The sequence below is a fragment of the Mustela lutreola genome, chromosome 1 (assembly GCF_030435805.1).
Source record: "Mustela lutreola isolate mMusLut2 chromosome 1, mMusLut2.pri, whole genome shotgun sequence".
Lineage (NCBI taxonomy): Eukaryota > Metazoa > Chordata > Mammalia > Carnivora > Mustelidae > Mustela > Mustela lutreola.
Window position 1 is genome coordinate 91299408 of NC_081290.1, and position 25608 is coordinate 91325015.

General features: G+C 39.4%; 1 protein-coding gene across 4 annotated transcripts in view; it reads left to right on the top strand.

Moving 5' to 3' along the window:
- The first annotated feature begins 661 nt into the window (after positions 1 to 661).
- Positions 662 to 25608, top strand: part of SEC24D (SEC24 homolog D, COPII coat complex component) — a 106437-nt gene continuing 81490 nt past the window's right edge. Inside the window, exons 1-6 of one of the 4 annotated variants that reach the window (XM_059169604.1) lie at positions 662 to 749; positions 5340 to 5498; positions 13785 to 13914; positions 19723 to 19871; positions 21306 to 21581; positions 22030 to 22160. In XM_059169604.1, coding sequence (XP_059025587.1) covers positions 5381 to 5498; positions 13785 to 13914; positions 19723 to 19871; positions 21306 to 21581; positions 22030 to 22160 — 804 coding nt within the window. In that variant the 5' untranslated portion in view covers positions 662 to 749; positions 5340 to 5380. Of the gene's footprint in view, positions 750 to 2906; positions 3157 to 5339; positions 5499 to 13784; positions 13915 to 19722; positions 19872 to 21305; positions 21582 to 22029; positions 22161 to 25608 lie in introns of those variants that run through there. The other 3 variants (XM_059169593.1, XM_059169612.1, XM_059169622.1) reach the window with 3 other exon arrangements.

The window sequence follows — 25608 nt, forward strand, 5'->3', positions numbered from 1 at the left end:
AACCCTCTTCAAAATGTAGCTTTTGAACCAAACATAAGTTACATAAATAATCAGAGAGAAAGGTCCCGGGTGACTCAGTTCGTTGGGTGTCCAACTCCTGGTTTTGGCTCAGGTCTTGATCTCAGGGTTGATGGAACTAGCCCAGCATTGGGATCCACACTCAATGGGAGTCTATGAGATTCTTTCTCTCCCCCTTCCTCTGTCACCCCCACCACTCTGCTCTCTCTCTCTCAAATATATAAATTGTTTTAAAAATTGAAAAATAAATGCTTAGAGCATCATAGTTCTTTTCTTCCAAAACATACATATCAGAAAGAACCCTGAGTATTGTCTGGAAATTCATTTTATTTCTATATAGTCTTGTGCAGTTGTTCTCTTCTTTCATTTCCTTTCAAAGTTAAAACAGAGCGGGGCCTGGCTGGCTCAGTTAGTGGAGTATGTGACTCTTAATCTCAGGGCTGTGAGTTCAAGCTCCACATTGGCCATAGAGATTACTTAAAACATAAAATAAACATAAAGTCGGAACAGAAAGACCATAAAGAGCACAGAACCCCAGCACATGGACATTCCCTGTGACTTCACCTTTCAATTAGTATATGGTTACCAAGGTGACCACATAGTGTTAATTATACATGGAACATCAGAGGCTGGCATAAGGTGGCAGTGGGATAGGTCGGACCAAGGCAGGTTGGGAATCCAGGCTAACCTACCTGTCTGCTAAGACTCAGCAACCCTACCGCAAGAATAAGGTCAGAAATTAGTCACTAAAGGGTTTGTTACTTAAGGTCACAAGAAGGGAAGCAGGACTGAAACTAGAAGTCTATTTTATAAGACAATGAAATTTGTGATTACTAACTCTAATTACTGGTGGAGCTGTATGGTCTATTAATATTGTATTTATTTGAAAGCTTAAATATAAGGCAGATATAGGAGAGAAAGGCAAAATAATTTACTAGAGTTAATCAGAGTCATATTAAGAGGAAGAAAAATGAGGTAAAAATGCTTTGAAATTAAAATCAGAAGGCATGACTTCCAACTAAAAGACTAGTTATTTTCATTATTTTGAAATTCGTCTTTTTAATCTATAAAGTTGAATTCCATCCTCACTGAATATTGAGTTATCTATAGTTCTAATCCCTTCCAACTTTAAATATTTAGGAATTCAACACTGTCTTAGAACTGAGATTACAAATTATTTGTCCTGGTGCCCCTGAACAAGAGGTAAGAAAGAATTTACAAACTCAAACTCTGTGGTTTTATAGAGACAACAAGCTAACTAGCTAATTGCATAGTGTTCCTATCTCCAAGTGACTACTCTCTTCTACATTGTGACATAACTGTGCTATAACAACTTTTTTTTTTTTTTTTTTTTTGCTCTTACAAACTGTGCTGCTTTAACACAGACCAGAGCTTCTTAAACTCCATCAAACATTTTCATTATACTGAGAAAGAAGAAACAAATTTAAAACAATTTTTTCACTGTGGATTCTCAAATCTGACCAGTGTTGAAGCTGGATGTAGGCCAGGCACCACACCTTAAAACTATAAAAAAGGAGAAGGGGGAAAGGTGACCATTAGGTCTTCACCATGCTGGAATAACTTAAAATACCTGCAAAACTACTGTAGCATTTCAGCCATAGTATCATCCCCATGCAATTTTTGCCCAGGGATTTTGTCAGTAAAGGGATTTGTCAAGTATTTTTTAAATCTTCTTGTGTCCCAGAAGAAAGTATATATATATACATATATATGTATGTATATACATATATATGTATGTATATACATATATATGTATGTATTTTAAAATATTTTATTTGACACACACACAGAGAGGGAGCGAGCACAAACAGGAGGAGAAGCAGGCTGACGGAGAGGGGAAAGCAGACTCTGAGGGGAAAGCAGACTCTGCGCTGAGTAAGGAAACTGACTGATGTGAAACTTGATCCCAGCACCCTAGGATCATGACCTGAGCCGATTGCAGACACTTAACTGACTGAACCACCCAGGAGTTCCAGAAGAAAGTGTATTTTGGAAACAAAACACTGACCTGGTTTTGCTTTTGTAAGTTGGAGCAAAGTGCCAAACCTAGAGTTGGTTAAAGGTCTATCTATCCAGGAGTGGGGCATTGTGAGAAACCAGCCAGATGGTCCCAGTTTTTAAGGCTAGATAGAGAAAAGTAGTAAAGTTCCAGCTGTCACACATGCTGCCTTTCTCAGTGGTTCCTCACAATACAGTGAGCTAAATACTGGGTCTCTATACACGTATTGACCCCTGTTTGGGATGGGTTCAGTCATCCTCCTTCACAATCAATCTGTAGGCATTCCTATAAGGAATACACAGACGTCTAGCAATTTCAGATTCAGTGAAGACATTCCTTCCCATACTTTTCAGTTGGGACATCTTTTCCTTCCTATTTTACACGTTGCTAGGCTGCCTTGGGCGTTCCTTCCTCTGTAGAGCATTATACACATACGTCATCAAATTGTTCGTGTACACGTGCCAGATTCGCCTTTAAGTTCCAGATTCGCCTTTAAATGCTAATCCCCTCGGGGTCTTGAATCCTGTACCTTCCCGTATCCGCAAGCAACACCTGGAATATCACAGTTATGTAATATGTAATGAATGAATAGCTGAAGCCGCAACCTGTTGAATGAAAGAATGAATGAACCCTCATTAAGCACTCCCGCCTTCCTGCGGGGATCCACTGTGAAAACTGCTCTGATTTAACAACAGCGTTAAAAATTTTTGATCTGTTGTAGGAAAACAAACAGAACAGACGGGAAGAAGCGAATGGGGCGGGGGGAAGGGAAGGATGGGCGGCCAATACGCTCGCCGCGCTCCGGGCCCGGCCCCGCCTCCGGTCCGGCCCCGCCCCGCCCCGCCCCGCCCGGTCGGGTCTGTGCGCGTGCGCCGGCGGGAGCGCGGCAGCTGGTCTGAGCCCCGGCGCTGGGGGCGCGCAGCCGGGAGAGTGTTTGACGTGGCAGTTCCCAGCCCGGCTGCAACTCTGTGAGCGAGACCAGACTGTGGGGACACCGGGCCTGGGGAAAGGCGCGGTGGGACGAGCGGCCGCAGCGGGAGCTGGGTCAGCGGGGGCACCCGGCGCTAGGAGCTGAGCGCAGGCTCTCGGAAGTCCTGCGGCGTGCGGGAGCCGACCAGGTAATGCCTCACCCTGCCGGGCTCTGGCGGGACAGCCCCTCCCCAGCCACAGCTAGAGTGGGGTGCAGTGCCGGGCCTAGGATGGGCGTTGGCGAGAGGCTGGATGCTCACCTGTGGCAGGTCGGCGGAGGAGACCTCATACTTTGCTCCTTTAGCCTTTTCGTGCAGTTTAATAATGGGGGTGGGGTGGGTGGGCGTGGGCATTCTTTTACCCGCCCCCGCCCCCATCTTTTTGTCTTGGGATGCTGGAACTGCGTGGTTAGGGTCCTCAGCAGCCACAATATTCCAGTGGCACGGCCAGCGGTTTTCTTGTCTCTGTATCAACTTAATTTCCTCTTCGGAGGTAGGCAATATTGGAAATAGAGTAGAAATGGCAACTGTATCTTCAAGCTTCGGGACATCCTATCCGATAGCGAAACCAATTTGTCCGGATCCGAACTTGGTCCAGGGTGAGAAGCACACCTTGGCTTTCCTTGTCCAGTGACAGTGGCCTGGGGCTTGTTCTGTGATGGAAGCTCCCCAGATTTGGATCCTAGCTAGGCCTGCTCTTGCCAAGTGGCTTTGTGCCATGTCGCCGCTTGAAGCTGAGTCAGGTTTCTGTAACTTGGTGCTGTGTGAGGAAGTTTGACGTGGCAAACTGGGTTGCATGAGGAAGCAAATTCCTGTCAGGACCAGTTAAGAGGGACCCGACTGCTTGCTTCCTGCTGCTTGGAGTGAACATCCCTGCCTTTCCTCTCCGTCACTCAGCAACAGGCTGCTACGTAGGTGTGTGCTCCTGCTGACTTCCTAAATGTGTCTGCCTGGTTGGATGAGCTTGACCAAAGCTCGGGCTGCCACGTCTCTCTCTGCTGAAGTGGGAGGAGGGTAAAATTGTTGTCAGGAACAAAGTGGACCGGCAGGCTTTTGCCTATCTCTCCTCTCTTTAGTTCTCTCCTTCCAAGAAGAAGATAACCTTATAACATTTCCTTTTAATTTTGGAAACTTCAGCGTTTAATAGGAAAATGAAACCAAATGAAGAATGAGATTTCCTGAATATAGATCTGTTTCAAGTCTTAGCAGGTATCCCCCAACTTTTACCTTAAAAGGTAGCATCCTAAAACAACAAAAGGAAGATATTCCTATGCCGGATGAAGAAACTGGAGAGAAACTGTAGGATCAGTGTTTTATGTCTGCAAAGCCTTTAGAAGCTTCATTTTGTAAGAGGGAACTGAGGCCCAAAGAGGTTCTTCACCTTATTCCATGTCAGACAGCTAGATGTTGGTAGATTTGTAGTGAAAAACTACTTCCTTTACCAGGATTCAGAGCTTTTTTTTTTTTCATTATAAAAATTCTTTGAGCATAGTTTTATGAAATGTGTCTTATTTTGTGAAACCTGGAGAAATGGTAAATTTAAAACAAATCAATGTCTTGCTTCTGAGTAGAATCAAGATGGGTATGTTGTACTGTGAGGTGTGTGCGCATGCCTGAACATATATGAAATTGCTTTTTTCCCCTTCTTTCCTTAAATATATGTGTATATGTTCTTAGAGATGTGATATTTAAATTAGAAAGAGAGTCTGTCATCTTTGAATGAGAAACCACTGATAATTCTCAAATGTTTGCAGGCTGCAACCTGGCTTAGACATTTTGTGACTCATAAAATAAGTCCATTACCAACTTCTTTATCTTCTGCTGTATTTGTTGGACTTTTGATTTTCTCTTTATCCTAGCTGCCTGACTAAAATTACTAATTAGGATAGCACTGGAATGACCCAAGTCCTGAAACATCTGATTGCAGACTACTGGCAGCTTTGCTGGTCAGTCAATTGAATGACTTGTGATTATTGCTATTGGCATGCTTGTTCTGAAATGGGGCCATGGAAACCAAAGGCACAAAAATAGTGGATACATTATGAGAGACTATCTGGGAAATAGTTCATTCTTTCAGTGGAAAAGTGATTGGCAGTTGTTATTTAGATTTTGTGCCTGAGAACTTGCCTATAGAATTGAGTTACTGAGTTCCATAGAGCTATGATTAGAGCCTTTTTAGAAGATAATATGGTATGTTGTATGATATGAAGATGTCTCTCACACCTGATATTTTTCTCAAACCATTATAAATATTTATTAGCAGTGTTCATATTTTGAATAGCATTAAGTAACTCAAACTCTCTTGTTGACATTTTTTTTTCCTTCTGTTGCAGAGTTCTTTTGTAAAGCTATCCCTTGGAATGATATTTTCATAATGAGTCAACAAGGATATGTGGCTACACCCCCCTATTCTCAGTCCCAGCCTGGAATAGGCCTTTCTCCACCCCATTACGGACACTATGGGGACCCATCTCATGCAGGTTCTCCACCAGGTAAAGTGCATTATTTTGACTTGCATGTGATTATTGATTCTCAGGCTCAGAGACATATTCTGAAAGAGCAGCTTTAGAAGTGTTGAATGGTCATTATGTGATGCTGTGGTTTGAGTGTATAGGCTTATTGGAGAAGTCTCTTATGGAAGATGCCTACATCATAAGTTTGGCTATTGCTTGGAATATGACTAGTTTGGTTTTTAAATATAGATTAAAAAAAAGAAGCTTCCTGAGTGTTTTGTTTTTACCATTAGACTCGTTCTTGCTACTAGTCAGTGGTGCAAGTTTATTTGAAAATGTAATAAGAAACTAAATTAAATGTATATAAATATATATACTATACATTATATGTATACACATATATATGTGTGTGTATTTTATATGTTTTGGCAATAAGATAAAAAAATCAGGTTTGAAATTGGAAAAATACGATTCGATTCATGTACCAAAGATTCCTCCATGATGATAACAAGAAAAACATGGCCTTACCTTGAAATCATTATTGAACGATATTATAGGACTACCACTCCATTGCTGTTGGCGCCATAAGACCACATTTATCAAGGGGCTGCTCAGAGGGACCGCATTTCAAGGTTGGCGGGAAGCAAATAAGAGCTTGTTTCAGGTCTAATGGTCCCAAATTTCCTAAAAATATTTGTGTAAGATAGTTCTTGGGAATTCTGAGAGAATGCTGAGGAATTCAACTCAAATCATTGGTGGAAATTGGCTGTATATAAATTAGTATTTTGGGGGGCTTATGAGGACTGACTCAGATATGTAGGATCTGGGCTCTGCCAGATAGCATGTATGGAGTGCAGAGCCACTGAGGGGCAAGGAAAGCCCTGTGGTGAGGTTGGTTGTAGCAACCACACACACAGTTTGTTGCAGAAGATGCTCTAAGACTGGGACTAATTTCCTGTAGTTCTAAGACTAAATCAGCCTTGTGATTTAGTAGGCTGCTAATTCAAAAAACCTTCAGATGAAGCATCCTCCTTTTGTCAAAAACCAGTCTTCCCCACAATACTTAAAGATCTGGATCCTGTAAGAACAATGTTTTTCCAGTTTCTATCTGGTGGCACATTCCTCCTCTGCATTTGTATATGGTGAAAATTATAAATTGTTCTTTTTGAGTGCTTCCCATGTATCAAAAACTGGTCCTGAAATCTGTACATGCATTATCTTCTTTAATCTTCACACAATGCTGTGCAATAGATTATTAGCTCTATTTTGCAGCTAAGAAAACTGACTAGTGTACTGTGACTTATTCATTGTCCCAGGGTTCATACCAAAGTCCCTCAAGAAAATAAACAACAAACTCTAATACACACCTAAGTAGAATATTCAGTATTCTTTGCTCTTCCTTCCTCTCTGCACAGCTGTCTTCTTAAGCAAGTACTCACTGCCTTCAGTGACCCTCCATCCTTGCCTCTCTGCTCCATAGCTTGGTCCCCTTCCACCCTTCCCACACCAAGGTCACAGTGGCCTTATTACCAGATGCAGTAGACGTCATCCTGTTCTCTTTTGAATTTGACACTGTTTACGGCTCTTGTTTGTACAAAATGCTCTTCTCCTTTGGTTCCACACTATCTTGTGTTATTTTTCTTGAGGGCTTTTTTTCTAAGGAGCTCCCTACCCATTCTCAATGACCCTAGGCATTGCTCTTTCTTCTTCATTGTTCTATCATTACCCCTCTTTTCCTCTCTATAGATTTTTTTTCCCCTAGGCTGTAACATTGTGTATGACATCTAGTCTCTCAGATCTATTTCTCTAGCCCATATGTCTCTCCTAAGCTCCAGACTCGTATTTTCAATTGCCCACCTGTTTACATGGGCACATTAAACTCATCATGTCCAAAATAATTCAGAATTTTTTTCATGAAAACTATTTTTTTGGCATTCCATATCTCACCCAATGTTATCATCATTCACTCAGTTATTCAAATTAGAAACTTACACTATTAAAAACAATCTCTTCCTTTTATCTTCTTCAATGCAGTTGTCCTCCCAAATTCTTTCGGGGTGATTATAAACCTCTTTCCTACCTGCTTCCTCCCCTCTATCCTCTTGTCACTCTTCTTTTTCAAGCCGTTCATCTTTCACTTGGATTACTAAAGTGATCTCTTACCCATTCTCTCTCTCTTTCCAGTACTGCCATTCTCCAAACATCCAGTTCTGTGCTGGAGGGATTTTTGTGGCATGCAAATCTAATTTTTTACTTCTTTTGCTTAAAATCCTTTATGGCTTCCCACAGCCACCGATTATATTTTAAGCTCATTAGACCTTCATTGATTCCCTCATTTTCTTTTTTCAGCTTGTCTGCCATGTTAACATGCCTGTTCCAACAGTGGCACTAAGCCATTAGTCACTGGGAGGCTGGTTTGTGCTCTGATTTGCGCCCCGCACTACTAGAAGGCCTATCCATGCCTTCACATTGTCATCCTGGTAGGGTTTACGTCCACACTTCTTCAGATTTAGTTCAAGTGTTGTGCCTGCAGGCCTTTCTGACCACTGTTCTCTCTCAAGCCTATCTATAAATACTTTCTTCTTTTTGTGTTCTCCTAACACCTGTGAAGGCCTCTCTACTATTTACTACACTGTATTTTAATGGATGGGCCTAAAGCAGAGAAATTACTCCATAAATGAGTATGTGAATGACAAGCTGCTTCATTCATCAACAACACTCTGGTATTTACTGATATTAAAACAACAAGGAAACTCTGTTGTACTAAATCCTTCACACTTTAATTTAAACCTCTTTCTCCTTATTTAATTCTTAGATGGATACCAGGCTATTAGACTCTGTAAATATACCTTTCTATAAAATATGGTGTTTTGTTTAATTATTTAAGGCTGTCACTACATTACCCTAGCCTTTATTTTTCTGTGCTGAGTGACCCTAGGTTTCCTAATCTTCTCTGCCTTCTTTTCTAGTCTTTTGATGATCCTTTTGTTGTTTTTGTGATGGGCACAGGCAGTCTGGCTGTGATTCCTTGAAGTATCTATTCTTATATAGATCTGGGCAGTGCTAACTCTTGTTATGCGTTTCTCACATACCATACCTCCGTTTGTGCCTATCATGTGGTGCTAGTGCTATGTAGTAACAAATTTTACAGATTTATTGAGTGAGCAAAGTACTTGTGCCAATTAACAATGAATGATATAAATCTAATCTCAGCCCTTCTGTATTGTCACTGTCAAGTTAATTGACAGTGACAATACGGGGGTAGTACCAAGATAAAGGAGGTAGAAGGTGCCATGGTAGCACATGGCAGGGCACATAACGAAGACTTATGGATCAAGGGAATCTTACTAGAAGAAATGACCTGGAAGATGAGTAAAAGTTGGCCACATAGAGAGGCAGCTTGCTGGGGTGGGGGATGGGGTGGCACTTTGGAGCCACCTGCAAGAGCTTCACCTGGCTAACACAGAGTGCCAGCACTGAGAGGTATGCCTGGAATGGAAAGTGGAATCATCTTAAGACTTTATTTAGGCTTTAAGGGCAATAGGGTACCACTAAAGCATTTTAAACTGGGAAGGGTCATGATCCCATGTATATTTTAGAAAGAGTTACACTCCACATTAAAAAGTATAGAGAAGGCATCAGACCTGGACACACTGGTTTCTGGAACAGGGTTTCTCATCCTCAGCACTGGTGACATTTGGGGCCAGTTAATTCTTTTTGTGGGAGGCTGTGCTGTGTGGTATAGGGTGTTTAATAGCATTCTTCGCCCCTACACAGTGGAGTACAAACCATACTATACCTACCTGGCCCATGCCCGCCATTCCCAGGCTGTGGCAACCAGTAACCTTAGACATCGCCAAATGTCCCTTCAGGGGCAAGATAAGCCCTGATTGAGGACCACTGGTATGGAAGCTAAGAGGCAAGAACTGTTGATGTTCTTGAACTAGGGTATGGCTGTGGAAGAGGTGAGGCTCATAATAAATAGCAGCTTATATAGGTACACCACCAGGCACAGTGCCTTAGGAACAGTGGTCATTATGATTGTGTCCATATGATAGGGAACTTGTCTTTATTTTATTTAATTTATGGAGTCATGATAAGTGCATTTATTATCTCCATCACCTATTTCACCCATCCTCCCACCCACCTCCCCTCTGGTAATCATCGGTTTGTTTTCTATAGTTAAGAGTGTGTTTCTTGGTTTGCCTCTCTCTCCCCACCTCCCTTTGCTCATTTGTTTTCTTTCTTAAATTCGATATGAAAAGATCATACGGCATTTGGCTTTCCCTGACTGAGTTGTTTTGCTAGACTTAATGCCTTCTTAAACTATACCAAAAAAATAGAAGAGGAAGGAAAACTTCCAAATTCATTCTGTGAGGCCAGCATTACCCTGATACCAAAGCCAAAAAAGACAGCACAAAAAGAACTGTAGGCCAATATTTCTCATGAATATAGATGCAAAAATCCTTAGCAACATATTAGGAAACTGAATTCAACAATACATTAAAAAATCATACATCCATGATCAAGTAGGATTTATTCTTGGGACAAAAATGTGGTGCAGTGTTCGCAGAACAATCAGTATAATACATCTCATCAACAGAAGAAAGGATAAAAACCGTATGATCATTTCAATAGATGGAGAGAAAGCATTTGACAAAGTATAACATCCACTCATGATTTAAAAAAAAAAAACTCTCTGCAAAGGAGGTCTAGAGAGAATATACCTCAACCTAATGAAGGCCTTATATGAAAAACCCACAGCTAATATCATACTCAATGGTGAAAAACAGAGCTTTTCCCCTAAGGTGAGGAATAAGACAAAGATGTCCATTCTCACCGCTTTTATTCAATGTAATAGGGGAAGTCCTAGCCACAATAATTAGACAAGTTAAAGCAGTAAAAGGCATCTTTATTTATTTTAGATAAACTTCTTTTTTCCACAAATGATTTTTAATTCTAGTTTTAGTTTGTCAGATCCAGGGCCAAATCCAAGATAATGCTTTTCTGTGATGTTGTTTTCAGCAGGGTGTTTTTGTAGATCACAGAAACCACTGTAGCAGAAAGCAATTTGTTAGAGGGTATCAAGTAGCCAAGAGAGTGCTAGAGAAAGCTAGAACCAAGCTTGGGACTCCATGGTCCATGGAAATGCAGACCCCACACAGGACTATTCCTTCAGTAGCCAGTGCCTTTCTACCCCAGAACTACCATCTCTGCCCCCTATGAATTTAGAGAACGTGGCAACCCTAATTTGTAAGAGAATTTATGCAGTGGAGATTCCATCTTTCCAGCTCAGAACCACAGAAAGGTAAGTCAGAAGGGAAATGGAATTACTATTAAGTAAGCTGGTTTATAATATCTGCCACGGTGTTGAAGACCAGTTTGTGATTTTAGAGATTTTTTTTTTTTTTGGCATAAATATAGTTAGTTCTTTCTCATGCTCTGATTTTCCTTTCCTATTAAAATCTCATACTATAAAGAACCCAATTTCTTTTTATCTCTGATCACTTTTGAAAATACGTGTAATGAGGAGAAGACTATGACTTTGCAGATAACAGTGATATCAATTTCTCTTTGCCCTGAGGATAGAGTCCAAATGGCCCACAGGACTTTGCAGCCTGACCCGACCAACCACGATAACTTCTGTTCCAGCCCCTTTTCCCCATAACCTCTCTGCCCTGCACCTTCTACCAGTCTCTCATCATGTTATGCCCTCTTAGATCTTGGTACAAGTTTTCCCTTCTGCCTGAAATCCTCTATCCTGTTTCTACACTAAGAATCCTGCTTGTCTGGCAAGATTCAGCTCAAGCAGTCCTTCCTCTTTGAACTTTTTCTTGATTCCTCAAGGGAGAGAGAGCTTGTCCATCTGCATATTGCAGTACTGATCACAAGGCACTGTCATTGTTTGTTTACATGGTTGTGACTTCTGTAAGAGCTCTCAGTGTCTCAAAGGCACATTGAATGTACCTTGGACAAGAATGAGTTTGAAATGTTGCCATAGAGTTGATTTTCAAAAATAAAAGGTAAAGAACATTTTAGTGAAATTGGTGTATAACAGTTCTGCTTGAGTATATATAAACTGTTTGTTTTTTCCATTTTGTTTTTGAAAATAGGGACATTTATAAACTTGCATCCCATGGATACACATGGGAATACCCAGACAAGAGTAATTCTGGAAACTGTTTTTTGATTTGAGGGTTGTTGATGAAATTGGCATTTACTTATCTAAGAAATTTAAAACATCTTTGGTTTCTTATAGTATGTATAATTATTATTTTAGCATTCGTATTGTGGATTTTCTATTCTTGTCCAAAATAATGTTTCAAAAATGAAAATACAAGTTTTCATATAATTATTGTGTATATGTACTGTTAGAATATAAATCCTTGAAAAAAGGAGGGCAGGAGATATGGTCGAGAGGAAGCCAAGATTTGTTGATTGATTGCTTTATATATCAGACATTTCGGTATGCTCTCATATCTATTGCCTTAATTCTCAGAACTGTTCTCAGAGATAGGGAACATTACTTCTATGACACAGTGTTAAAAGTCAAGTTTTCAGAAGATATAAGTATCCTTGTCAGAGTCATAGTTGTTAAATGGTGGAGAAAGAATTCAAACCCAAGTCTGTGTGACTACAAGTCTCATGTTTTTCTAACGTGCTGGCTTTGGAGTTTAGAACATCATATAAAAATGTAGTGTTGTAAGAAAAATATTTGTTTTTTTTCTTATTATATGAGAAATTGCTAAATAAGACTGTGACTGTAAAGTTAATATAAATTTTTTCTTAAGTTTGAGGCATCCCATTTTAAGAAAAAAAAAAACACCTTTGTGATTAGTTTTAGTATTATTCATGAATACAGCCATTTCCCTGGTTGTATTACATTCTATATTACGCAAGCATCTGAAAGCATGCTCTCGGTCGTATGAGGATGATGATAATATAAGAAACTTTTGTTTGGCAACTGCAAGGTCATCCAGTCAATCTCTTGTTACCTGAGAGAATAAACTCTCTAGAGGAAGACATAAGAAGAAAACAGATGTTGGGTGTGAAATATCACTATGAGGTCAAGTGGAGGAGTGCACACAAGGCACTAGGAGGTCATTGATGATGGTGCCAGAGAGGAGGGTGGGGTCAAAAGTAAGTTGAATGAGCTGGAACAAAATAAGCAGATTAGAAGTGGAGAGAGAGCAAATAGAAGACTTTTTTTTTCTTTTAAAAGACTAGAAGTGGTGTCACAAGTGATCTAGTCCAAGCCTTTCCTTTTGCAACAAGGTGAAGGAAACTGAGGTATTTGAATATAAACTTCTCGCCTAACGCCATACCTCTCTCTGCTAGTAAATGGCCAGGTGGGGCCTTGAACTCCTTTGACCCAGTTCAGTGACTTTTCTTCTATACCGCAGTTTCTCCAGAAGAGAAAGATGTCTGCAAACAGTTCTAAAGAGAGACCTTGAAATATCTTTTGAGAAAGAACTATTGTAAAGGAAAACAGTTATTGCCAGGAGCATCTCCTAATCACATAATTCCACATTTTTTAAAAAAGATTTTATTTATTTGACAGACAGAGATCACAAGTAGGCAAAGAGCCAGGCAGAGAGAGAGAGGGGAAGCAGGCTCCCCGCTGAGCAGAGAGCCCGATGCGGGACTCCATCCCAGGACCCTGAGATCATGGCCTGAGTCAAAAGCAGAGGCTTAACCCACTGAGCCACCCAGGCACCCCATGATTCCACATTTTATATGAGTGAATATGATGAGTGTAGGAGTCCCTTGATTGTTTATCACTCAATTATTTGGAATCTTGGAAGAATTATTAACTCTGAAACTTGCTTTGCATTTGTTGGAAAAACAGATGCTACTTTCCACTTGTTTCCTCATGCCGTAATCAAAGACATTTTCAGAGGGTTTCTTTTTTCCTCTCCATAGTTACAGTTAGGATCTTGATGATGGTTCCTACTGTTTTTTCCCAGTTATTTTCTGATATCCAGAATGGCATTTTCCACTGTGTATTCTAGCTTGTTTTGTGTGATAGTATGTTCTATCAGGTGCTTTTACCAAACGCAAGGTCGTTTCTTCTGTTTTAATTCTGTTTGATATTGAAATGGTTCTTTCCTTTTCTGTTCTCCTATCAATATGATGGTCAAATAACTGTGCTGGAGCCTGGCATTGATAGGTCTGTGGTGATTAATGCAAATTTAAAGGAGAATTTGTCTTAACCCTTTTTTTTTACCCTCCCACTCCTGCTAGTTTTCATTTTCAACCTAAGGGCATCGCATCCTCTCTCTTTGCACATTCATACTCTTCTAAATTCATGCCCTTCTGTTGCAGGTATGATGAAGCCAGCAGGGCCTTTGGGGGCTGCTGCCCCTGGGGGCATGTTGCCTCAGGGTCCTTCACCTCCTGGACCCCAACAGTTTGGCCAGAATGGAGCTCATGCCCAAGGGCATCCTCCCCAAAGGTGAGCTAGGTAGATTCCAAACCGCATTTGTATATTCTACTAAAATTGTCTCACAAGTGCCTTCTAAACTAGCATGTTTATTGATTTGACCTCTTGATACTGCCCACACCCTTGTAAAAGGACTTGCTAGATTGTCCTAGGAAACAAACATTTAGAAAAGTTAGGAGGGAAAAAAACAAGACCAGTACATATTTAAAAATATATAAAAAAATACTTGTGTCAATACCATACATTTTAATTTTAGATTATATCCATCTCATTTTAGAGTTCCGTTATGAATCTCTGATTTCTTCAGATGTCTATGCTCTGTATGCCCTAGTACATTTTAAATCATCTATCATGTTGAATCCTTCGCAGGACTGAGCTCAGTGCCAGTAGGTGCTCAATAAGTATTTTAAAAATTAAATCAGGTTGTGGCTAATGGTAAAAACTGGATTTGATGTGAAAGGTACACAGATGCCACTGAGGGATTTTTGAAAGGTTGGTCGATAGTAAAAACAACACAGGAAATAAATCCTCTGTTTGTATTTATAATAAATTAAGAAAGGGAGAAGTTGGAGACAGGCCTGCAGAAGCCAATGTATGAGCTGTATGAGATGTGTAGAGCTCTGTGTCCCACTGGGGACTATCCCCTGGGAAGGGAGTCAACATCACACCTGCCCTGCTGGAAGTCCCATTATTGTTTTTCCGGTGAGCTACTGCCATTGAGAATCCCAGTGCCAAAGCTGTTTATAGTGTTTACTTTGGAATTTCTCCAAGGAATACCTGGAGGCTTCATTTCCTAGGTTCCTTTTCCAGGCTGTTAGGCTGTAGGGTTGGTGAAGGGAGGATTTACCCCTCAGTGTGAAATCTGGACCTGCTGTTGCTGAAGCCATTCAGCTATCCTTTCAAGGGACCTGTGAGTAGTCCCTGTTAGTGGGAAAACTCTCTGGACTTTTAAATGTCATCGAGTTAATGCTCCTATAGGATATTTGTGAAGTTGACACTTCCTGGCTCTTGTTTGTCAGGGTAACATTTACCATTGACATGGTTGCTGTGAGAGACAGAGTGAAGGAAACAGAGGATGAGTGAGTCTAAGTAATCTGGTTTGCATGTGGTTTTGGTTCGAACAAGGGGCACAAAGTCAAAGGAAGGGCCTGACTGGGGACCTGACCTGATGACCCCTCCCTAGTGTCATTAGCCTGGCGGTGGGGTACAAGGATTAGAGTAGAAAGACTGAAAACCAAGATGCCTCTTCTGGCTCAAAAATTAACTATGTGGTGCTGGTGGAGTTCCTGGGCCTCTAGGCCTCCTCATTTTGCTCACTTGTAAAATGAGGAAATAGAACTTTCTGTCCAGAGCACAGGGGAGAAAATCTGGAAAAGTTCATTGTTGTAAACTGCCAAGCATTTTAGATTTTTTTTTTTTAAGAAGAAATGCTAAAATTAAACAGCTGGTTTGAAGTTAAGGAAGCTTTTGGTCACTGGTGTTAGCCTAGATTGTATTAATTTTTGCTTCTTTCCCTTTCTTTCCCTTCACTTAGGTTCCTTAGAAATAAGTAAACCATGGACTTTATCATCAGATAGACTCTGGCTGTGTGGTTGTGAGTGAGCTCAGCACAAAGTCTGAAGATTGTAGACCGTAGAGTCATGTTTACTACTCTTGGCTCAGGCAGCTGTTACTTCACTTCTCTGTTCCTTAGTTCTCTCATCACAATTTTAACCATAGTAATGTAGTTGTGAGGATTTTGTTGGCTACTGCATGCCGAGAATTTTGCATACTGCATAATGCCCATGAAAGAAAGAATGCCCATGAAATACATGTTAGCAGATGTCGGTACCATTTTGAGGGCGTGTAGAGAGTCTATTGTTTGTAGCTTGTCTTCCCTACTGGTTCAGTCTAGCTACTCACAACAGCTCAACCTAGAAATCTGCTTTCATTCTAATTCCCGGGGAAACCCTGACAGATTCTGCCCCATCTCCCCTACTATTGACTTTCTTCAACTTGAACTATGAATTAAAGGTTGGAAATGGATTTAAAAATTAAAACATCAAGGAGAAATCTAGTATTCATGCTAAGCGTCCATGGTTACCCCACTACTTTGCTGTCATGGGACATATTTCTGTGTATATAGTTCAGTGCCAGGGCAAAGGGCACAGTGATTGTGCAGGTGAATCACACAGTCTGATGACGGGTTTTCAGAGAGCATAGGTGGCTCATGAAATTTCTTTGATGATTATAGCACTTCATTGGTGCTGTTTATACTTAGAGAACCCATCAAAAATCTCTTAACTTTTACAATATATCTAAACTGTTGAATGAAAACAAGATATAATTCAGAGTCATTATGTTGATTGAAATTGTAAAATTTATCATTTTTATTTTTAAAATATTGCTCCTTCCCAGGCACCGTTTCATAAAATTTAAAAATCATACCTAGTCATTAGTCTCTTTGATCTTGGCTGAAGTGGAATGTCTTAAACTTATAGATGGTTCTGAAGTTATCTACAAAGTGTTATTGCTGGATGGGATTAATTTAGTAAATAAAAGCTGTAACTTAAAGTTATATAAATTATCTGTTTTAATCAGGAAATGATGAAGTGGGGGGAAAGAGAGTGGAAAGAGGAGATTCATCTTCCCAAATTGAAGTTGATGGGGTGAAATCTGCTAAGAACTTAGTAGCAAAGAAAAAGAGGGAATAAGAAAAATAAGAGGTATTTTTAAAAAGAAAGAAAGAAAAGAAAAGAAAAATAAGAGGAATAATTGGAATAGTTGTTTTCTCTTTATTTTTTTGTTTTGATTATTTATTTATTTATTTATTTTTGTGGAGAGCAATGATATTAGGTAGAGGTTTTGTTTTCTCTACTCCATGGACTGAGTATTTAAAATCCAGATTTTACTTCAGTCCGATCTTGACTAATTTGGTACCATATCTCTGCATTCCAGCAAACTTCACCATACAGCTCACTACTTGACCAATTTGTTATAAACTTAGAAATAAGAAATATTTGAGGTTGAGCAGGCCACAGACGATTGAGTCAACTCTCCAGAGGTTTAGGACTAAAATGAAGCTAAATTTTCATGTTTTATTAATCCTGTGGCATTAATTCTTTATTGACTATTGTGTTTTATGGCAGATCTGCCCTTTTCTGACATTCAGTGAAACAATAAATTAAAACATAAAATTGAATCTTTTCTCTGCCCAGAAACCTGTTAAGTGAAGGAATCAACAGGGAAATATTTAAATCATTTGATTCTTTATTTTAACCATTGTATAAATAGCACAGAAAGGGATTGTTCCATTCTCTTTGCTCATTTTTTCATTTGAAAGCTGAGAACTATGAGATTAAGTGGTTTGCCCATAGTTACACACCAGGGTCTCCAGGCCGGGAGCCTTTAGACCCGGATTCATATCTAAACTCTGATACCTACATGCTGTGTAACCTCGGATTAACTAATTTAGTTGCGTAATGAAGCTGAAAAATTTTAAGTCACTTTCCAAGTTTAAAATGTTCTGTTAATCTCTTTTATCTAAATGAAAGTTTTTGTTAACTCTTTACTACTACTTTATTCTTAATAAAATTGCTTTTAAAATTCAAATATGTTTAAGATCTGCAACATTTACGTTGGTTAGGGAAAAAAATTGTGACTTTCTAAAGCCTAATTTCTAGGACATATATTAAGCAATGAAGGATAAGTAAGCATTTATGGGTCAAAAAGTAATGGCCTAATGGTTGTATATTTTCATATTCTGTATTTTAAATAATTAACCTTTTGTTAAGTTTAAAAAAATACTGGAGGCATCTTATGTCATAACTTCCATTTGAAATATATTTCATCCTATTTGTGGTATATAATAAATTATTCATACAATTTTATATTTTAAAAATATTATTAACATTTGTGAAATATCTGTATGTTTTAGACAATTTTTTTCTTAAACAATTGAATAATCTCTCCTTCCCCCAATTTAACTGCTGGTTCCCAGTTCCTGCTTATTAGATTCAAACCCTATAACAATACCATATGCTACACCCACTAATGTATTCTTATAGAGCATGTACCTTCTGCCTGTGTGCGATTATTGCATGTATCTATCTCTCGTGACTTTTTAAAAAGGCAAAAGCAGGGCGCCTGGGTGGCTCAGTTGGTTGTGCGACTGCTTTCAGCTCAGGTCATGGTCCTGGAGTCCTGGGATTGAGTCCCGCATTGGGCTTCCTGCTCAGTAGGGAGTCTGCTTCCTGGAAACCACTGACCTCTTCCCTCTCATGCTCATTCTCTCTCTCTCTCAAATAAATAAATAAAATCTTTTTTTTTTTTTGAAAAGGCAAAAGCATCATTTCTTGAAAAAAGAAATGATGTTTTTATGAAACAATGAATTGACAAAACATATGGACATAATTCTTGAACTCATTTCTAAGTGAGCAACAATATTTTAAACTTGTCAATTAAGGCTAGAGTTATATTTTGCCTTGCCCTTCTTTTTCCTAGTATCATTAATAAATTAGAGATATAAACAAAACTTCTGTGAAAGTTAACTTTTATGTTTTCTCTTTTTATTCAGTTTTGTTCCAAAAATTATTCCAAACATTATTTAAATCAAAAGATGTTTAGTGTAACTGTGTTGGTCTTGTTTCAGTTTTTGACAGGAGAGGAAATCAACAGCTTTGCTAAGCAGTATTCTTTGGGTTAAAATGTTATTCATTCTAACTTTATAACCCTTTATAACCAAGTATCTACTATAGGATAGCTTGTTATTTTACAAAGAAAAAACATTTGATCATTCATCCATTTAACTTAAAGTGTGGATTATCATCATTCTGAAATATGCTTAAATACCATACTACAGCATAACAGTATGAAGGTTAATTTTAAGGGGTTTTTTTTGCAGTAATCATTCAATTTAAGATACATTGAGAAAAATGACAAGAGAAAATGTTTTAGAAAGTGTGCTCAGTTAAGAATTGGGAAAAGGATAGTCCTGGTTTTGTCACACATAAGTTGTGGGACTTCAAGCCAGCCACTGGCCTTTCTCAGGCTCTGCTCCTAATCTCTCAAGTGGCAGTGAAAGATGGAAGGCAAGAGTGTGCACCACTAGGGACATAGTTTCCAGTTCATGGAGAAATTGAATTCAGAGTATACCATCTTGGAAAATTTCATTTTTTATTAGTAAGAATTCATAATGTAACTAGAAGGCAACGCTTTAACTTCATTCTGCAGATTAATTACAATAGGAACACTGTTTCTATTCTGTTCTATGGTGGCCACTGTTTCATTCAAAATAAGGAAAAAGAAATATACAAGAAGTTCAAGATAAATTAAAGGTAAAGCATGATGAAATTTTTAGATTAAAATGAACGATTTCAAAACTTTTTGTTGAGTTGTTCACTTTCAAATACCATTTGCAGGGCACTGAAATTATAGTGCAGGTGATGTTTTATTTTAAAAGCTGGGTAAGAAAAGAGAGAATGATCATAAAGATAGAGCCACAAAGCATTGTATTTTTCTTGGTTCTGTTCTATTAATCATTCACCCTGGTATAGATAAGGCTGTGGTGGACTCTGCTTTTCAAACTTGATTTCCAAAGCTGGTTCTGTGCTTACATTAGGAATTTTTTACTAAGTATCTTGATATGTTGAGCTTGTGAGCATAGTTATGTGATGATGCTACATGGTTCATTTTGAGCTCACATTAATAATAAAGACAAGTTAAAATATCATTTTCCTGGTGCCCACTAGATGGGATTAATTTAGCAGGTTATTAACATTTGTTGTTTATCATTTGTACATGAAACTATGACACTGTTTAACATCCCTTTTTCCCTCTTAGATTTCCAGGTCCTCCACCTGTCAACAGTGGGGCACCCTCCTACGCACCATATTCACCATCTACACAATCATCTTATCCGAGTCCTGCATCCACTGCATCCGTCACCCAAATGGCCAGTCAGCTCAATGCTATGCACATTAACAGTTATGGTAACAGTTTCATTATTAGTGTTCACTGACCACGTGTTTCAGGAGTATTTTTAATAAAGGTGGTTTTTTCCATTTTTAAAATAGACATAGGGGCGCTTGGGTGGCTTAGTGGGTTAAAGCCTCTGCCTTCGGCTCAGGTCATGATCCCAGGTTCTTGGGATCAAGCCCCGCATCAGGCTCTCTGCTCGGCAGGGAGCCTGCCTCCCTCTCTCTCTGCCTGCCTCTCTGCCTATCTCTGTCTGTGAAATAAATAAAATAAAATAGACATAACTCAAAAAAAAAAATAGGCATAATTCCGGCACACCATATTGAAGTGGTTTTTTAGACATTTTTAAATAAATCATCTGTATTATGTATGGCTATAATTAATTTTTTTCCTGGTTATACTGCCATTTATTTCAGAATAATTGAAAGACCCTCAGTGTAGCTAACATTTAACGTTAGAATGATAAAAAAAAAACAAAAACAAAAACAAAAGAATGCTGACTTCACAAATAAGCATTAGAACAGTGAAATTATTTTGAGAAACGTGGAGGGTAGTTTTAACTTTGTGTTGTTTAAAATGGAGCCCTAAAATAAAAAAATATAGTACTCATTGTTTCACAGTGTGCTTTGATTCTGTATTTACATCATGAAAAGAATGGAAGCTTAGATGTTTGAGGCAGAAAAGAGAATAATAGGAGAGAAAACAGTTACAGTACTGAGATTTGTATCAATGCTGTATATTCTAAGGGTCAAAGGAACCTTCACTGTAATAACAGCATAGTCAGTCATTTATCTTGATGAAGAATGTTTCCATTACTTTAAGTGGTTTTTTTAGATACATCTCTAAAAAAAACCAACCCTCTATTTTCTGTCTTTTACTGATTTCAAGATGGGTAAGTCTCCAGGAAGCAAATAAATTTCACATAATCAGAGTTAGAATAATCTGGTTTTATAACTATTTTCCATATGATTAGAAAGCACGTTAGTGACCCTTGTTATTTCTACCTAGCTCTGAGATCTAGTTGATCAAGTCAAGCACAGGACACAAAATATTTATTTATTGAATGTATAAGTTATGTGAATAATGCTTGTTACAGAACATTTTCCTCTATATGATTTTCTAGATTTTGTATCACATATAATTTCTTAACTAGTGACATGTATCATGTAAAGTTAATGCAATGGAGTTAAAATTTATCCTCTTAATTTTCTCACCAAAATTATAAATATTGCTTTTACCCTTTAAAAATTCTTTAGTTTTATAAAATGCCCCAAATAGCATTTGGGTAACTTTCTGAATGAAGATTCATCTTGTGGGAAAAAAAAATTGATTTGTAGGGATGCCTTCTTGTTTTATGTCAGGAGAAAAAGTGTCCCTGTGTGTACTTCATAGAATTTAGAGAGCTGAGAAGTGCAACATTTATTGGTCTGGTCTTCTTTCTTGCACAGGTTCAGGCATGGCTCCCCCTGGCCAGGGGCCCCCTGGCCCTCCATCAGCGCCTTTGTTCCAGGGTCTTCCCCGACCTCCGCAGCCATCCATTATGCAGCCTGGATCTCAGGTTCTCCCACCACCACCCACTGCACTAAATGGCCCTGGTGCCTCGCCCTTGCCTCCATCAACACACAGGCAGGACGGGCTCCCTGGGCCTGCTCCTCTGAATGCCCAGTACCAGCCCCCGCCTCTTCCAGGACAGACGCTGGGCACGGGATATTCGCCACAGCAGGGTAAGGCAGGCCGGGCTCGGGGAAGGTCTTGGGTTACCTAGGAAATCAGCTTTGCTCTATGTTACAAGGCATCTATCACTTACGCTTAAGGAAAGCTAGTTTTAGAATAGCATGGCAAGTGCAAAGAAAAGGGGAATCATAGATATTCACACTTAACTCTCTGCCTTACATAAATAAGAAGAAATATTGTCAGTGAGCCCTAAATCTAAGACCTTGGGTCCTAGTCATTTCTTTTTTTTTTTTTTTTTTAATTAAATTAAAATTTTTTTTTTCAAGGTTCCAGGATTCATTGTTTATGTACCACACCCAGTGCTCCACGCAATACGTGCCCTCCTTAATACCCACCACCAGGCTCACCCAACCTCCCATCCCCCTCCCCTCCAAAACCCTGTTTGTTTCTCAGAGTCCACAGTCTCTCATAGTTTTCTTTTTAAACTTTTTTCCCAAGCAGGCAGCTATGGTCCCCAGATGGCAGGTGGGCAGCTCTCCTACCCGGGAGGCTTCCCTGGAGGTCCTGCGCAGTTGGCTGGTCCACCACAACTCCAGAAGAAGCTGGATCCTGACTCAATCCCCAGCCCAGTAAGTGTTCTCTCTCACTCCCATCGTCCCCCTCACAAAGGACCATTCTTCATTCACTGTCTCAGAAACTTCAGTTTGTTAGCATTTTCCTGTCCTTTATTGTTGGAGCACTATACCCATCACATAGAGGCTTCCTTCTTTCTGTGTCTGGGGAAGGGAGGCTACGTTATGGCATAGTGGGGGTCTCCATGACAGAAAGCCTATGGAGATTTTTTTTTAGTACGTAAACTTGGCAATACTATTGACATTTATATTTGCCTATATTAGCAGTATTTATTGATTGTTCAATGAGTAAGTAGTAGTCAGAGCATACAAACATACTAGTTTAGATAAATAAAGGATGCTTTTCAATAAGAATAAGATACCCACTGAAAGTGAAAACAAGTATTTTACATTTTGCCAATAAAAGAAACTGTTTCATATAAATTAGAGCTATAACTTAATTCTCCATTCAAGTTATTTTCTTTGGAAGATTATTCTTTAGTAACTCTATCAGTCAGCTTTTTATTATGTTATTCTGCATAATGCACAATCCCCAGTTTGCTTACAACCATAATCCCTTAGATTACAGGAAGGCTGTAGCAGCTGCCACTTGTCTTTAGGTGCTGCTGTGTGTGCCCTTATCATTCCAGAAGCCAGCATGAAGGGGCAGCCTGTACATGGGACATGTTGTTATCATGAGAAAGGGAGAAAAGAGAGCTGACCAAAAGGTGCGATAGCTCTTAAGGTTTTCACTCAGATGTGATACATCTGAGTGGTTGTGGTCACAACGACTCACATGCCTTCTGCCAAAGCAAGTCATGATAAAGCCCTGGGTCGTTCGGGTAGGAATATATAGCCCTGCTTCAGGAAAAGCTGCAAGTCTTTAGCAATGAGCAGAGATCTATAGTCCTTTTGGAATAATAATGAAATCGATAACCTAGGTCTTTGAAGTGGTTCTATGAACGTGAGTACAAAGAGTTAGAGATAGCCCAAAGAGCTACTGTTTTTGCTAACTTTTGCTATGTAACAAACCACCACCAAACTTAGTAATTTATAGCTGCTATTTATTAATCCTCATTAGTCAGCGGGTTCTCTGCGCAGTTCTGCTAATCTGTGCCAGGCTTGATGGATTTGGTTTGGGTTTGCTTGTACATCTGGGGTCAGCTGGATGTTTGCCTGGAGCCTGAATGGTCTAGGATGTTATATTAATTCTCTGTGGCTACTGTGCCAAATCTACCACAAACTGGGTGACTTATAACAATAGGAGTTTATTCTCTTATGGTTCTGGGGGCCGAAAAGTCTGAAGCTGTGCTCCCTTGAAAGGCTCTCTAGTGGAATCCATTCCTTGTCTCTTCCAGCTTCTGGTGGCTACAGGCACTCTCTGGCTTGTGGCTGTATGACTAATCTCTGCCTGTGTCATCACATTGCCTTTTCCGCTTCTCTGTATCTTCTCCTCTGGGCATCCATCTCAAAACTCCTTCTGTCTTTCTATTATGAAGTTATACATGATTCCATTCAGGGCCCACCCAGATAATCCAGACTGAGGGCCTTCTTTCAAGACATTTAATTTAATTAGTTTTCTTACCACGTAAGGTAATAGTCACAGATTGCAAGAATTAGAACGTGGATATACCTTTGGTTGGGTAGGGGGCGGGGTACCAAGCCAAGTACAGATGGTATAATTCATGACTGCTATTTGGTTACCCATCTGTTAGCTGGGACTGATTGGGCCATGTCACTGAGCAGGCTAGCCTGGGTTCGTTCACTCGGCTGTGGCAGAGATCTAAGACAGAAAGTAGGAATCTGGAAGGCCTCTTGAGCCATGGCTTGGAACTAAAACGTTGCCGATTCCGTGACATTCTCTGAGCCAAGGCAAGTTACAAGATCTCCCCAGAGTCCAGGAGTAGAAAGATAAGACTCTCGCTCTGGATGGGAGGAGCTGTAAAGTCCTTGAAAAAAGCACAGAGAGCATAGAGGATTTTAGTTATTTTTGTGATCTACCCACTTATTCTATATTTATTTGAATATAAACTTGAAGGTTTCTCATAGAGCTTCTTATAACATGTTAGAAATTAAGTTTGATTAACTCTTAGTGCCTTTATTGATAATTATATTACCAGCCTTTACTTTTATAGTTTAATATTATGTCATTATTCTAGTTAAAGGAATATAATATTTTTACATTGAATCCATCATTTTCATTTGTTTCTTTCCTCTCTGTAACATCTACAGACCCTCTGGGTCATTCCACTTCATTCTCTGAAGTTTTTAACTCCAGGTTCACCATTAATTTCTCCAGTACTATTTTTGTACTATTTTAGAAGCTTTCATTTCCCTGCTTTTTCAGTTCTTGATCTTTTTGTCCTCAGTGTTCTTTTTATCCAACCCACCTCAGTTATCCGTAGTCTTACCATAGATCCTGAGATTACCAATTATTGAACACTTCAGACTCTCAGTTGAAAGCATCTCATTTTCCAACCACTGCCTCCTATCTTTTTAGCTCATTCCTTTTAGGACTCAAAGATGAATATGATTCACCCACCAGGACTTATAACTTAACTACTTTATCTCTTAGTGCTCGCTTCGGCAGCACATATACTACTTTATCTCTTATATTGCCTTCATCTTTCTCACTTCTCTTATGCAGCTTTGATTATTTGATCCATGATAATAAATCTATCCCTTACAACCTCTATTCCCAATTCCTTTGCCCCACTCCCTCCACTGAATTCACTTAGAAAAATCCCATTTGGGGAGTGCCAGGGTGGCTCAGTGGGTTAAACCTCTGCCTTCGACTCAGATCACGATTTCAGGAGCCTGGGATTGAACCCCACATCAGGCTCTCTGCTCAGCCGGGAGCCTGTTTCCCCCCCTCTCCCTACCTGCCTCTCTGCCTACTTGTGATCTCTCTCTCTCAGTCAAATAAATTAAAAAAATCTTTAAAAAAAAAAGAAAAGAAAAGAAAAGAAAAATCCCATTTGTTGTTAAACCAGTACTCTAGCTGCTCCATGCCTATACCCCAGATGCCACCTGTGACTTGAGAACAATCACACCATGCATACTGGTCTCACTTTTAATTCATGACACTAAACTAAGGTGAACCTATAGTTGTGTGATTCTAAAACCCATCTGCACAAAAGAATCACTGCTGAAGCTATACAGATATTGGTGCCTGCTCCCACCAGCCAGTTTCATTTAATTAGGCTGGGATATGGACTGGACATTGGGATTTTTCAAAACTTCCCTGCTAAGTCTAATGTGTAGCAAGTTTGAAAGCCATCACCCAGCTCCACTGTCTCTCCCATTTTCCTGGTGACTATTATTTCTTCTCTCTTCAAACTCCTTGCACTGCCTTCCCCTTTCTGACTCTCTAATGATAATTATGCTTCTTATTTCATGGAGAGAATAGAAGCAATCCAAAGAGAACCTCTGCATGCTGTACCATCACATCTCCCTGCATTTATGC